We start from the raw sequence: 14,162 nt of genomic DNA, 5'->3' as shown, positions 1-14,162 counted from the left end.
ATGTTTTTGGAATGTGGGAGGAAACCGGAGTGCCCGGAGGAAACCCACGTAAGCACGGGGAGAACATGAAAACTCCACACAGGTGGTCCGATCACATGACCTCAGAACTGTGCCGCACACTCGCTTACCACTGCGCCGCCGTAAATAGATAGAGTAAATGACCCCCCCCCCCCCAAAAAAAAAACACTTTTTTAGCTAGCTATCTGGCTACCTTTCAGTTTTTTTTTACATGTTTACCTTCCTGGCTAACTATCAAGCTACATTGTCAGATGTAACAAGCTATCGAGCTAGCCTTTTACATTTTTGCATGATAACTATCTAATGTTTTACATTTTTTGCTCTTTTTAAGCCAAATTGTGGGCTCATTTCTAGCTATCTATCTAGCTTAGTTTTAGCTTTTATCCGGCTATTTACCCTTTTAGCTAGTTTCCTAGCTCCGTATTAGTTTTTTTCTGACCTTTTTTATCTTTCTAGCTAACTATCATGCTACCTTTATAGCAACCTATCTAGCTAGTTTTTCCACACATTTTTTGTATGCCATTAGCTAACATTTAATTTGTTTGTTATCTATCAAGCTAATTTTGGGCTCGATTGTAGCTAGCTATCTAGCATTTTTTTTAATAGATTTCTATCTGGCTATTAACAAACTTCTTTACTCTTTTAGTCAGCTATTTGGATCCTTATTATTAGCTTAGCTTTTAGCTTTTCTATCCCACTATTTAGATGCTTTTACTCTTTTAGCTATCTATAGCTATCTCCCTAATTTTTTGTCTCCTTTCTAGCTAGCTATCTAGCTTTGTTTTTATCCTGCTATTTAGATGGCTATTTACTCTTTTAGATAGCTAGGTAGCTCCGTGTTAGTTTTTCTTACCTGTTTACTTTTCTAGCTAACTATCAAGCAACCACTTTATCTAGATAGCTTTTTACATTTTTGCATGCTATCTAGTCAGCATCTTACCGTAGATGGTAGATATCAAGCTACATTTTGACTCCTACCTAGCTAGTTATTTGACTTTTAGAATTTAGCTTTATTTTTTGCTGCCTATCAGACTATTTAAATGGCTTTTTACCGTTTTAGATAGCTATGTAGCTCACTTTAGTTTTTACATATTTGCCTTTGTAGTTACCTATTTTTTTCAGCTATTTGGAAAGCTATATAGCTAGCTTGGAACATTTTTTGCATGTTATTTAGCTAGATTTTGGGATGCTTTCTAGCTAGCGATCAAGGTTCCTTTTTAGATTTCTATTGGACTATTAAGGTGGCCTTTTGCTCTTTTAGATAGCTATCTTGCTCCTTTTTTCGTTTTTTAGCTGCTTACATTTCTAGCTAGCTACAAGCTACTTTTGTAGCTATTTAGTGAGCCATCTAGCCAAGTCACTATGTTAGCAATTCTATCAAGCTGGGTTCACTTTGCGCGATTCAGTAACAAAAAGTAGCTCCCTGCTTGAAACAGGTTGGGGACCCCTGACCTATATAATTTGAAAACGTTTAACGCCATCCATAAACGTAACATTTCAGTCCTCATATTTCCGAGCTGCTAGTGAAAGCAGAGCGTCTTCCTGCTACGTCATCGTAATCGTTGATTGGCTCCCCGTGACATCATCACTGCACGTCCGTGCAGCTGGGGTCGGCTTGGATCCACACTTTAAAACTGACAGTCACCCTTTTATCGTTCCCCTTCATAAGATGCTAGGTTCTTAGCTTGGCCTTTAAAGTCACTATCTTTGATTTTTGCATTTCGGAGATGGAATATGAGCTTGCTCTGTCCACTCCACGCATCGGCCCGGTATTGCAGTACCTCCGGGAACGGTGCATTCGCAATGATCGCAGCAAGGCTTTAGGGCTAGGACCTTAGCTTGGCCTTTTGGCTGAGAGTAAGTGTCCCGGCTCCTTGGCTTTGTAGCGTATTATGAACTGACCGATAACGGATAATGGATAATGAATAACGAAGATAGATCAATAACCCTTAACCTCCATCCCCCCCCCCCACCCCTCTTCATAAGAAGCCGCCCACTGTAGGGCGGGACCTCACCGTACCCATAGGACGAATTTAATATTCATCACGTCGCGAATTGCCTCCAATCGCGTCAGTCCTGCTGCGCTATGGCTGGAGGTAGGCTGTCGGACTGAATGTTATTTTCCACTGACGGGGGGGGTCAGAAAATGTTCCCTCTGAATGGGTGCACCTCTGTCGTCGAGCAGAAATTGTGAATTACTGGAGCGAAGACATCAACGCACACACAGCGGTAAGCAGAAATTTGAATTGTGGTACTTTTAAATTAAGGGAATGCATATGCAAGGTAGATATTTTTATGTTTTTAGGCTATAAAGTTTTCAACATCGCAGACAGGGTTGGGTAGGGTTACTTTAACTTCATTACTTTCAATTACTTTTGATTACTCCAATACCACATATGTTAATAAAAGACAAAAGAAACAATATATGAATAAAATTATGACTCACACGTGGTAAGCTTTCTCTCCTGGCTTTGATCTCTTTGATCGCCGGCAAAACTAACATAAATGTGACAGAAACAAAATGAAAATAAATCCAAACAGCTTGCCAACATCATGTTTGCCGTTCCATGTATTCCGTTCCTCCCCAAGCCTGCACAAAATGTAGTAATTTTATTCATATTTAGTTTCTTTTGTCTTTTTTTAGCATATTTGGTATTGGAGTAATCTAAAAGTAATTGAAAGTAATCAAGTTAAAGTAACCCTACCCAACCCTGATTGCAGATGTGGTTTTAATGATTTAATTTTGATGTCTGCGCGCCATTGGCGTAACCAGCCTGTTATTGGGGGTGCTCAACGTCCCCAGATTCAACCCAAGCACCCCCAGAAAGAATAGCATTTTTAAAACACTCTTTCCCTTAATAAATGAAACTATAGACTTAAATGTGATGAAACATGTCAGATACTTTTCTATAAAGTAAAACAAAACAAAAATATGCAAAAATAAAGTAAAATACATAAAAATGCAGGGTTGGAAATACTCAACTGTCCTTAAAATGGTTCAGTCAATTTTATTTCTTACTCTATTTTTGATATTTTTTAAAATTATTTTTATAGAATTTCAGCAGTAACGTTTTTGGAGTATTTCTGTATTTTTGTTGTATTACTGTAGTTTTATTTTTATAGTATTTTTTAGTGTAGTATTATATTGACATCCCGAACGAGCTTCAAAGGGACTCGGGTTCGCCCTGCTTTCCCGCTCCACCGAAGAAAAAGAAAAATCGAAGACCAAGACGGCGCAAAGACAGAAAACGGAAGCGGGATGTCGTGCAGGGAAGCATGTGAAGTTGAAGGAGCAAGGACATGAATATCTGTCTAATCCAACCATTATTTCTTCGTCGATTCTGCGAGTCAACCGACGCCTGAAGCCCAACACACGAACGGCGACATCTTGTGACGATCTCTACAAAGACTACAGCTAAGTTAAATGATTCAAAGCTAAAATTTGGTCTTTTGAATGTTAGATCGCTTGCTCCTAAAGCTTTACTTGTAGATATTATTTGCGATTGTAAACTTAACTGTTTCGGTCTTTGTGAGACTTGGTTACGCCCGGATGAGTTTTTACACTAAATAATGCTTCGCCACCAGACTACATTAGCAGCCATGTAGCGCGTTCTTTGAAAAAGGGTGGCGGTGTCACGCTCATTTCGGAAAAAATGCTCAAATTTACTCCTCGTACCTCTAATAATTACAAGTCGTTCGAGGCTCTTGTTATGAGGTCCTCTCTCTTGTCAATTGATGTAATAACTATCTATCGCGCACCAGGATCATACACAACTTTCTTAGACGAATTTGCTGAACTTTTGTCTGAACTAGTAACCTATGCAGACAAAATTATAATTATGGGGGACTTTAACATTCATACGAACTCCCCACTCAGTTCACTCACTGTTGCGTTTCAGTCTCTAATTGATGCATTTGGTTTTAATGAACTGGTTGATTTGCCAACCCATAAAGATGGAAACACGCTCGACTTGGTTCTGACTCGAGGAGTTTCAACCTCAAACATGACGGTGTTACCGTGTACTACAGTTATCTTGGATCATTATTTAGTTACATTTGAGGTGCTAGCTAAATGTAGTACCAAAAAAACTGAAGGATTCAATGGACGCAATATAAGCACGGGCACAGTTTCTGAGCTCTCCGATATTCTTCCAGGAGCAGTTGCGGCCTTTCCTTCCTACGTAGGCTCTATCAAATCACTCATAAATAAATTTAATGCTACCCTGGCTAGTGCCCTGGATTCAGTAGCGCCCATCCGGCTTAAATTACGACCTTAAATATGCACGCCTTGGTTTAATGATGAAACTAGATCCCTTAAACGAGAATGCAGGAAATCTGAAAGAAAATGGTGCGCTACCAAGCTTGAGGTTTTCCATCAAATCTGGTGTGATAGTTTGTTGAAGTATAAAGCGGCCCTTGCCTCTGCAAAATCAGCCTACCTTTCGAAGGTGATTGCGTCACAAAAGAACAATCCCAAAGTCCTTTTCGACACTGTAGCATCGCTTACAGGGCAACAGACTATCCCAGATAGCTCCACTCATTCTGCCCACGACATAATGGTCTTCTTTACTAAGAAGATTCAAAGCATACAGGAAGAAATCGCTAAAAGACAGTATTAATTCAACACATACTAAAGCACTGAAATCTATAGATGCACGACATGGTGGCTGTCCAGGGATTTTGTCCCGTTTTAGTGAACTGTCACTCGATAATCTTAAACGGATGGTGAATACGGCCAAACCGACAACTTGCCAGTTTGACCCGCTTCCAGGTTCACTTATTAAAGGTCTCTTTGGCGTTCTTGCACCTTCAGTTCTAAATATTTTAAACATATCACTCTCCTCAGGTGTAGTTCCAGTGGCTTTTAAGTCCGCCGTCATTAAACCCCCACTGAAACGACCCAACCCTAATCCAGAAAACTTATGTAATTATAGACCTGTGTCAAACCTACCATTTCTTTCTCAAATACTTGAAAAAGTAATGGCACAGCAGCTGAATGATTTCATGTCTCTTTGAATCAATGCAATCAGGATTCAGGGCTAACCACTCTACTGAGATAGCTCTGATTAAGGTAACCAATGATCTCCTACGGGCAATGGACTCTGGCGCATCATCACTTTTGCTGCTGCTGGACCTTAGTGCTGCATTTGACACAGTGGACCATAATATCTTGCTAGAACGGTTGGAAAAATGGATTGGTCTCTCAGGAAATGTCCTCTTATGGTTCAGATCCTACCTCTCAGATAGGACACACTGTGTTAAATATGGCGAATTGACATCTGAGCCCTTTAGAAGCCCTGGATGACTGCTGAGATACGCAAACAACTAAAAGTACGGAACCTTGTCTTTAAATCTGGTGACAAGGAGGCGCTGAGATCAGCGAGGGCTAACCTGAACCGTGCTATCAGACTAGCAAAGCGAACGCACAGTCAAAAAATCCAGGAACGTTTCCTCAATACAACCAACACCAGGGATATGTGGAAAGGCATTCAGGCCATTACCAAATACAAGCCAACCACCGCCCCAGTGCAGGACACTAGCATGGACTTTCTGAATGACCTCAACAAATTCTTTGGAAGGTTCGAGGCACAAAACGGCACCACTGCAGCGAAAGCGGTTCCAAATCAGGACGAAAGAGCACTCCACCTGGACTCAACCGACGTGAAAAAGACCCTGAGAGGGGTCAACACAAGGAAGGCTCCAGGCCCGGACAACATTCCGGGGCTGGTACTTAGGGAGTGCGCCGATCAGCTGGCTTGTGTACTAACAGACATTTTCAACACCTCGCTAGACCAAGCCAAAGTACCATCATGCTTCAAAATTGCCAACATCATCCCTGTGCCAAAGAAACCCCAGATCTTATCATTCAACGATTACCGGCCCGTTGCACTGACTCCTATCATAATGAAGTGCTTTGAGAGACTGGTTAAAGAGCACATCACCTCCAGTCTCCCCTCCTCATTCGACCCCTTTCAGTTTGCTTACCGGACAAACCGCTTCCCCAGGGATGCCATCTCCTCTGCGCTTCACCTGAGCCTGACACACCTAGAGGAGAAGAACACCCATGTGCGGATGCTGTTCCTGGACTTCAGTTCAGCATTCAACACCATCATCCCACAACATCTGGTAGACAAAATGAGACTCCTGGGTTTCAACACCCCCCTGCGGAACTGGCTGCTGGACTTCCTCAGTGACAGACCCCAATCAGTGCGGATAGGTCAGAACATCTCAGATGTCATCTACCTCAGCACGGGCTCCCCCCAAGGCTGTGTCCTGAGCCCCTTGCTGTTCACCTTGATGACACACGACTGCGTCCCTAGGTCCGCCACAAACCACATCGTGAAGTATGCTGACGACACAACAGTGGTGGGCCTCATCAGGGACGACAACGACCTGGCCTACAGAGAGGAGGTGGAGCAGTTGGTGGGCTGGTGCAGGGACAACAGCCTGGTCCTGAATGTTGACAAAACTAAAGAGATCATTGTCGACTTTAGGAAAAACCAGCCCAAACATGCCCCACTTTGCATCAACAACAAGGCTGTGGAGGTTGTCAGCAGTATGAAGTTCCTAGGGGTGCACATTACAAACAAACTCACCTGGTCCGTGAACACTGCATCACTGGTTAAGAGGGCACAGCAGCGCCTGTACTTCCTGCGGAGGATGAGGAGAGCCCACCTGCCCCCACCCTCCCTCATCACATTCTACAGGGGCACCATAGAGAGTATCCTGACCAACTGTATCTCTGTGTGGTGTGGAGGCTGCAGCGCTTCCGACTGGGGTAGTGTGAGGAGGGTAACGAGGACAGCAGAGAAAATAATCGGGACTACACTTCCCTCCATTCAGGACATTGGCCAGAAGCGCTGCCTATCCCATGCTAAGAACATTATCGGGGACCCCTCTCACCCCCATCATGGACTGTTCACTCTGATAGCCTCTGGGAAGAGGTACTGCAGTGTGCGGTGCAGGACCACCAGGTTCCGCAGTAGTCTAGTCCCCCTGGCCATTAGACTGTTAAATGGTCAATCTAACATATAGTTAACCTAAATCTTAACGGCTGCTAATCTGACTTTTTGCACTACTGGCAGTTCTTTATAGCTTGCCACTCCTTGCACATTTGCTCTCTGCACTATTGTACTTACAGCGTTATTGTTACAGTGTTAATGTTACTGTTTACCTGACTTGTTAACCTGAATGCCCATTTTGCACATCTGGTTAGCTACTCCTCTTGCACTATCGGCACTATGGTAAAATACCATACGTAGCCATAATACAATACAACTTTTACTTATATCTGTACGTTCGAGGAAACTGTGCGGGTCAGATGTATCGACATTTCGTTCTGTATACACGTGTACTAGAATGACAATAAAGTAGATCTGAATCTGAATCTGAATTTAGTGTTACCTGTGTGTTGTGTATGTAGTCGGGTTGCAGTCGGATTCAGAGACAGGCACGGACGGTACAGTCATAGAGTGTTTACTCAACTTCTTCTTCGGTAGTTCTCTAGCACAAGTACAAGGCCGCGCATAAGTATACAGTGACACCGCAGGAAGGGGAGTGTATTACACGACACCACATATTCCCTTTTTGTTAGCATAGGACACAACAGTAGCATTAATCTAAAATACGCAATAACTCTTCGGTAAGTATGAGCTTGTAGAAAACATACATTTCAATATTCATTACCAGATTAGAGGTAAATATTTATCAGAGGTAAGCAATAACGTAAGGAACTATACTGTCAATATCGGTAAGCAAAGTGTGTAAACCTTGTAAACTTAAGCAGACTGTACAAACATGACAATTTTTTTTAACAATGAACATTCATCATGTCTTTTTTTTTTTTTTTTTTTTTTTTTTTTTTTTTTCATCATCACATCTTTTCTGTATTTTTTTTTTTTTTTTTTTTTTTTAAGTCACATAATCTTGAAGCCATGCAGGAGCATGTCGTATTCTCGGTGCACTAGGAGAGGGATGTGGTGAGGGCACAGTTTCAGTTTCAGGTGGCTCAGCAACTTGGTCGCTTGGCAGGAGGCAAGCATCATTATCAGGAGGCTGTGGCGCTGAAACAGCAGCACAGGTGGAAGCATGGGCAAGGTGGAAAGCATTCCACACCTTTCCATCAGACAGCAGATAAGTGGCTGGACCCTTTTGAGCTACCACTGTCAGTGGCTTGGTGAACCTTGAGTGTCCTTTCGCAATGATTCCAGGTTTGTGGATGCGAACCGCAGAGCCAATCTGGAAGCTGGGTGATTTTGCACCGCGACGTTTGTCGGTGTATCGTTTGGACTTCCGTTGTTTGTTTTGTATGTTTTGTAGCATGTTGCCTTTGTCAGCAGTGGGACGCATGGAGTGAAGACCTGTGATGTGAAGCTTTGTATTCAGTGGTCTACCATGCAACAGTTCAGCGGGGGATACTGAAGTCACAGCATGTGGTGTGGCTCTGTAAGTCTGTAAAAACTCAGTGAAGAAGGCTTTCAGTGGTTTACCTTCGATGTTGGCTGTTTGTAGACAGTCCTTGAAGACTCTGTTGAAACGCTCAATTTCACCGTTGGCTTGGGGGTAGTACACAGAGCTGCGACGGTGTGTGATGTTCCTGTCACTAAGGAATGCTTCAAACTCGGTCGACACGAACTGAGGGCCATTGTCAGTAACAATTTCCTGTGGATTACCTTCTCTGCTAAACACAATGGAAAGAAAAGTCATAACAGAGGCAGAAGTAACATTTGAGCAGAAGGCAACCTCAGGCCATCGGCTGTAATAGTCAATGAGGGTGATGGCGAAGCGGCAATCAGCAGGCGCAGAGTGAATAGGACCAACAATGTCCACAGCAACTTTTTCCCAGGCAGCAGTTGGGGTAGGCACAGGCTGTAATGGTGCAGTACGCGTGGTTGCGGTTTTGTCATGCTGCAAGCAGGTGGTGCATGATTTGATGGCGAGCTCAACGTGAGAATCCATTCCAGGCCACCAGTACAAGTCTCTCAGTCTTTGTTTTGTGCGAACTATCCCTTGGTGTGTAGCATGAGCAAGTTGGATCATTTTTCCCTGTAGCTGTTGTGGTATCACAACACGATGAGTGCCACGCACAATGACACTGTTCTGCAAGGCAAGCTCATTTTGCACACGGAAGTATGGCACGATGAGGGGGTCAAGGCCTTTTGCAGTACGAGGCCATCCCTTCTGCATGTACTGTCGCACCTTCTGTAGCACTGGACATTCCTCACATGCACTGGAGAGCTCATCAGCAGTGACTGCAGCAAAATCAGGAGACACAGCAGCCACCATCTCCATGATGCCATCATTTTCCAGTTTCGTCAGCTCCTCCGACACCTTGTCATGCACGGCATATGGGAGTCTGCGTAGCTTTTGCTGGACTGGAGGGACGTCTGCACTCACTTTAAATTTGTGTAGAAAACCTGTAGCAACGCCTAGAGCATTTGTAGTGTTGACAGAGTGACTCATCTCCGATGCAGCAGGTGTTGTAATCTGCCCATCTTGTATCTGGAGGCGAAGTGCAGTGAACAGGTCCATTCCCAGTAGTGGAGTACCGTCAGGAACTATGTAGAAGTCAGTATGTGCACTCTGGTTGCAGTATGTAGCAGTAAGTTGAAGACAGCCCAACACTGGAATTGGCTTCTTCATGTAGGTCACCAGACGCACAGTAGGCTTTGAGAGAGGCAAGTGCATGAATGACTGTCTGTAAATTCTCTCTGGCAGAATTGAAACTGCTGAACCAGTGTCCACAAGCAGGTCAGTAGTAATTGACTGTTCATCATTCGCATGGAGAGCAACTGTACACGTAAGGCGCTTTGGGACTGCAGCTGTAGGGGCTACATGACACACAGTAAGTTCTGGGACAGTAACTTCTCTTACTGATCGAGTAGGAATTGCGCTGCGGCACACTTTACTAAAATGTCCAATTTTTCCACATTGGTTGCATTTTGCGTTTTTAGCAGGGCATTTGGGGTCATTTGCTAGATGAGAGTTGGATCCACAACGGTAGCAGGTTTTGTGTTGATTCCTTTTATCTCTCGAGCGCTGTGTATGTGTACTGCTCTTATTCCTTTTATCTCTTTGTTGCACAAACTTCACAGGAGTGTCGGACACGTGCACATGAGTAATAGCATTAGCTTCTGAAATAGCAGATTCGACTTGTGTAGCAATAGCGATCGCTTTGTCAAGCTTTAAGTCCGTTTCCAGCAGCAAGCGCTCTCTGATTCTCGAAGAGGACATCTTCTCAATGAATTGATCCCTGATCATATCATCAGCAAACGTGCCAAAGTCACAGTTAGCAATTAATTCCCTCAATGCGGCAATGAACTGAGCAGTGGTCTCGCCCGGTCTCTGAGCACGCTGACGGAACTTGGTACGCTGAGCAACGACATTAATCTTCGGTACAAAGAAAATTTCTAGCGCATCACAGGCGGATTTGTAAGAAGTGCCAGTGTCAGGAAGGGAAAGAAAAATTCTCTGCCCTTCTGTGCCTAAACAGTGCAGCAGTAGTGCGCGCTTTCGTTTGTCCGGCATTTCGTTAGCAGTCAATGCTAGCAGGTAATTTTCGAACATCTGAATCCACGTGGAGTACAACATCGTAGGCTCACCCGGGGTTTCAAGCAAAGCAGGGGGTTGTGAAATTCCGATCCAAGTCATCCTCGTCGCCAATATGTTGTGTATGTAGTCGGGTTGCAGTCGGATTCAGAGACAGGCACGGACGGTACAGTCATAGAGTGTTTACTCAACTTCTTCTTCGGTAGTTCTCTAGCACAAGTACAAGGCCGCGCATAAGTATACAGTGACACCGCAGGAAGGGGAGTGTATTACACGACACCGTGGTGTTCCGCAGGGTTCAGTGCTTGGCCCCCTTCTCTTCAGCATTTATATGCTTCCACTAGGTGATATTATTCGCAAGTATAATATCAGTTTCCATTGCTACGCAGATGACACTCAACTATCTCCCGATGGAGGAATCTGCCACACTAAACTGTGGAAATTTGGAGGCCTGCCTCACCGAGATAAAGTCAAGTCAAGTCATTTTTATTTGTATAGCCCTAAATCACGAAGAGTCTCAAAGGGCTTCACAGATTGTTACACTATATTACACAAACTATTTTCAACCGACAAGAGGAGTAGGTTATTCGTATTCAATGGAGTAGAAGTGAGTTTTAAGTTTAGATTTAAACATTTCAGACATGGGGACTTGAGACTTAGTGACTTGGACTCGAGTCGACTCGAGTCGCTGTTTTTATGACTTGTGACTTGACTTGGACTTGGCAATCTAAGACTCGGGACTTGACTTGACTTGAGCCACGATGACTTGAATGACTTGCGTGTTCATATATATATATATATTTCATTATTTAAATAATGTTGACAATTACAGTACGGGATGCGGGCTGAGAAACGCTCTCATGTCACGCCCACTCTGCCCATGCGCCACACACCTCCACGGCAACCACCTGAAGTCAGCATGTCTGCTCCGAGGGTAGTAACTTTTGGCTTCAAAAACTTCTGTGAAGAAGGTAAACGGCGAACAGCGCAGTGCAAATTTTGCAACGGGAAAATTTCGGACAGCCAGACCACCACCTCAAATTTCATCCGACATTTGAAGAGCCATTCTGCCCAGTAAGTGTTTGTCAGTGTTAATATCTGTTTGTCAATGTGTTAATATCTGGTGAGTTGGATGTTGGCTAATGTCTGTGAATATTGTCATTCACCCAGGTCATTTTATCCATACAGTTTAGTTGTAGGCAACTGGACTTCTAATTTGAGCTTGAGGAACTTCCATGAGGAACATCTACAGCTCAATCTCTAAAAAGTCCAGTTGCTTACTCTTTGGTTGTTAGCTAAGAGTGAGCGGCAGGGCGATTTAGCCGCTGCACAGGGGGGTTTCAGTTTATCATTGTGACATTCTTATGCAGAGACGAGAGGTTATCGTAACCTGCGTCAATGATGCTTCATTCATTTACTTTTATAAACATTGCAGTATGTTTGAGTAAAACGAATGCATTTGTGCTCATAGTGCCTCGTCTATCCTACAACGGGTAACGCAAAAGACAAGCCAGGCATATTGAGCTAGGAGCTACGGATAAACGGGCTGTCTAATTGAGAAAATAGGGTAGGCTAAGCGGTGAAGTTGAGAAGGACACGTGCACTGTACATGATCAAAAATCAGGGATGTGATTTGACCAAAGTGAAATTATCTGAAAATTAGGCGGGGGTCTGGGGGCCGCGGGCACCCAGCTAGGTCCAGGGCAGTGCCCTGGTGGGGGGAGAAGTGGGGCGAAGCCCCCCGGAGGTCATGGGTTTTCCGTGTTTTTAAGTACTTTCAATGCACTCAGATGACAAAGAAATAGACAAAACAACAGCATACATTTTCAATGTATTTTGAACTATCCCATATAAAATTACAGTTTAAGTCAACTCAAAATCAGTCACATTAAAAAACATTGGACTGCCTTTGCTATTAAAAACTATCACTGAGAATATCATCATATCTAACTCATGTGATTACTAAGTTAACACATAAATCATGTTGAAGAGTTCAAATTTCATGAACAAATAATTGTATCATGACCAAATGAAAAGTAACTCATATTAGAACATACCATAAATGTCTTTGTTATAGAAGAAGATGTTATCTATAAATGAAAGTACTGTAGTGGGTTGTACATAATTCACCCACGGAACCATTGTTTAGTTAGCGAGTTCCTAGGGGGACTCTTAATTCGGCCGGTTCTAGCCACTCTCGTGTTTGTTTTGTTATCGCCAGTTTAAATGTCATTAAAGCAGCTTTCGTTGGCACCTTTGTTTGACACTCCGCTTACGACTCCCGTCTCTGCTCGCTACATTGGATCACGTCGGGGTCACCAACATTTGTAGATAATTCCTTCTCTAACCAGTCCGATCGAAACTTGTTTTTTTACGATCTTAGCAATTTCTTTAACTCGCGGAGCATCTTTGCGTTCGATCTCGGACATCTTTCTTTAAACACTCGGCAAAAACGTGTGAGAAATGAACAATGGCATACTCCTACGCCTTTATAAGGAGCGCGTTTATTGGTCAACACGGAGACTTCAACCAATCGCAAGTACGTTTCATTTCAGTTACGGAAACACTAAAATGGAACGCTGTCGAGACGAAATCGTTTTTTTTACCATTTAAAAGAATCGGAAATTTTAAAATTTTATTTTTGGAGCGAAAGCGGAATTCCGCGAATTAGCGGAAAAATCACATCCCTGAAAAATGTGTCTTTGCCTTAATGTTATAGTCTCAATCTGCATATAATTTGGAAGTGTTGGCAAAAGGGCACCTTCCACGATTGGGGAGAGTGTGGGGTTGGCGGCAGCTGCAGGGGGATCCGCTCTTTTTCACAGGCATGCTGATCGTACATAGTCAAGTCAAAGTCAGTTTTATTTGCCAGTTCCTTCAAATGTACTTGACATAAAACGGAATCGAAATTACGTTCCACACTGTCCTATGCGTAGACATTGACAACAATAAAGTGCAATAAAAGTGCAACAATAAAGCCTGGCTATCGCGACTATTAATAAACTGTGATAAACGTGTGATAAACTCATCACACGAGTTTAGTCTGGCCAACCATCCGAGAGGCTGCGTTGATCAAATGCCTCTGTGTACTACTGGACTATGCTACAACCAATCAGACTACAACGTCATCACGCTAAAACCGCCTCAATCGTGCAGGCTAGATCAAAAGTTATGCCAGTAGTCTCCAAATCAAATAGTGACAATAATGTTAATCCAATCTTATAATTAAGACCACTAAGTCGACAATTATGGAAGTTTTTTTTGTAGTTTTTTTTTAGTAACTTTTTAGTATAAAAATAAATATTAGCTCATTATTTTCTTTAAAAATTTTGATTTCATGGTTGGAAATGTTAAATAAATTGTTTTATTTATTAACTATCACATGGTTAAGATATACCAGCTTTATGAGCATAAAAAAGTAAAAAAATGTGGTAAAAGCTTCAGTTACAGTTGATTTGATATTAAGTAATATCATCCAGAAGATAGATAAAAAAAAATACAGAAAGTTTCAAACAACTGTTTTTTTAACCATATGTCATGATTTCATGTCTGCCCAACCATACAGGACATCTCATTCTTGTTTTTGCATCTGCTTC

General features: G+C 42.8%; 1 protein-coding gene and 1 pseudogene across 1 annotated transcript in view; both read left to right on the top strand.

Moving 5' to 3' along the window:
* Positions 1 to 1,683: 1,683 nt before the first annotated feature.
* LOC148346816 (U2 spliceosomal RNA) lies at positions 1,684 to 1,821 on the top strand (annotated as a pseudogene).
* Positions 1,822 to 2,120: 299 nt separating this feature from the next.
* Positions 2,121 to 14,162, top strand: part of dusp10 (dual specificity phosphatase 10) — a 41,831-nt gene continuing 29,789 nt past the window's right edge. The window contains 1 exon segment of the mRNA XM_088324615.1: positions 2,121 to 2,247. Within this exon segment, the coding sequence (XP_088180741.1) occupies positions 2,178 to 2,247 (70 nt within the window). The 5' untranslated portion in view covers positions 2,121 to 2,177.

Source organism: Urocampus carinirostris, chromosome 20, assembly GCF_059441175.1.
Source record: "Urocampus carinirostris isolate Australia breed hairy pipefish chromosome 20, RoL_Ucar_1.0, whole genome shotgun sequence".
Lineage (NCBI taxonomy): Eukaryota > Metazoa > Chordata > Actinopteri > Syngnathiformes > Syngnathidae > Urocampus > Urocampus carinirostris.
This window is presented reverse-complemented; position numbering and strand designations above follow the sequence as displayed.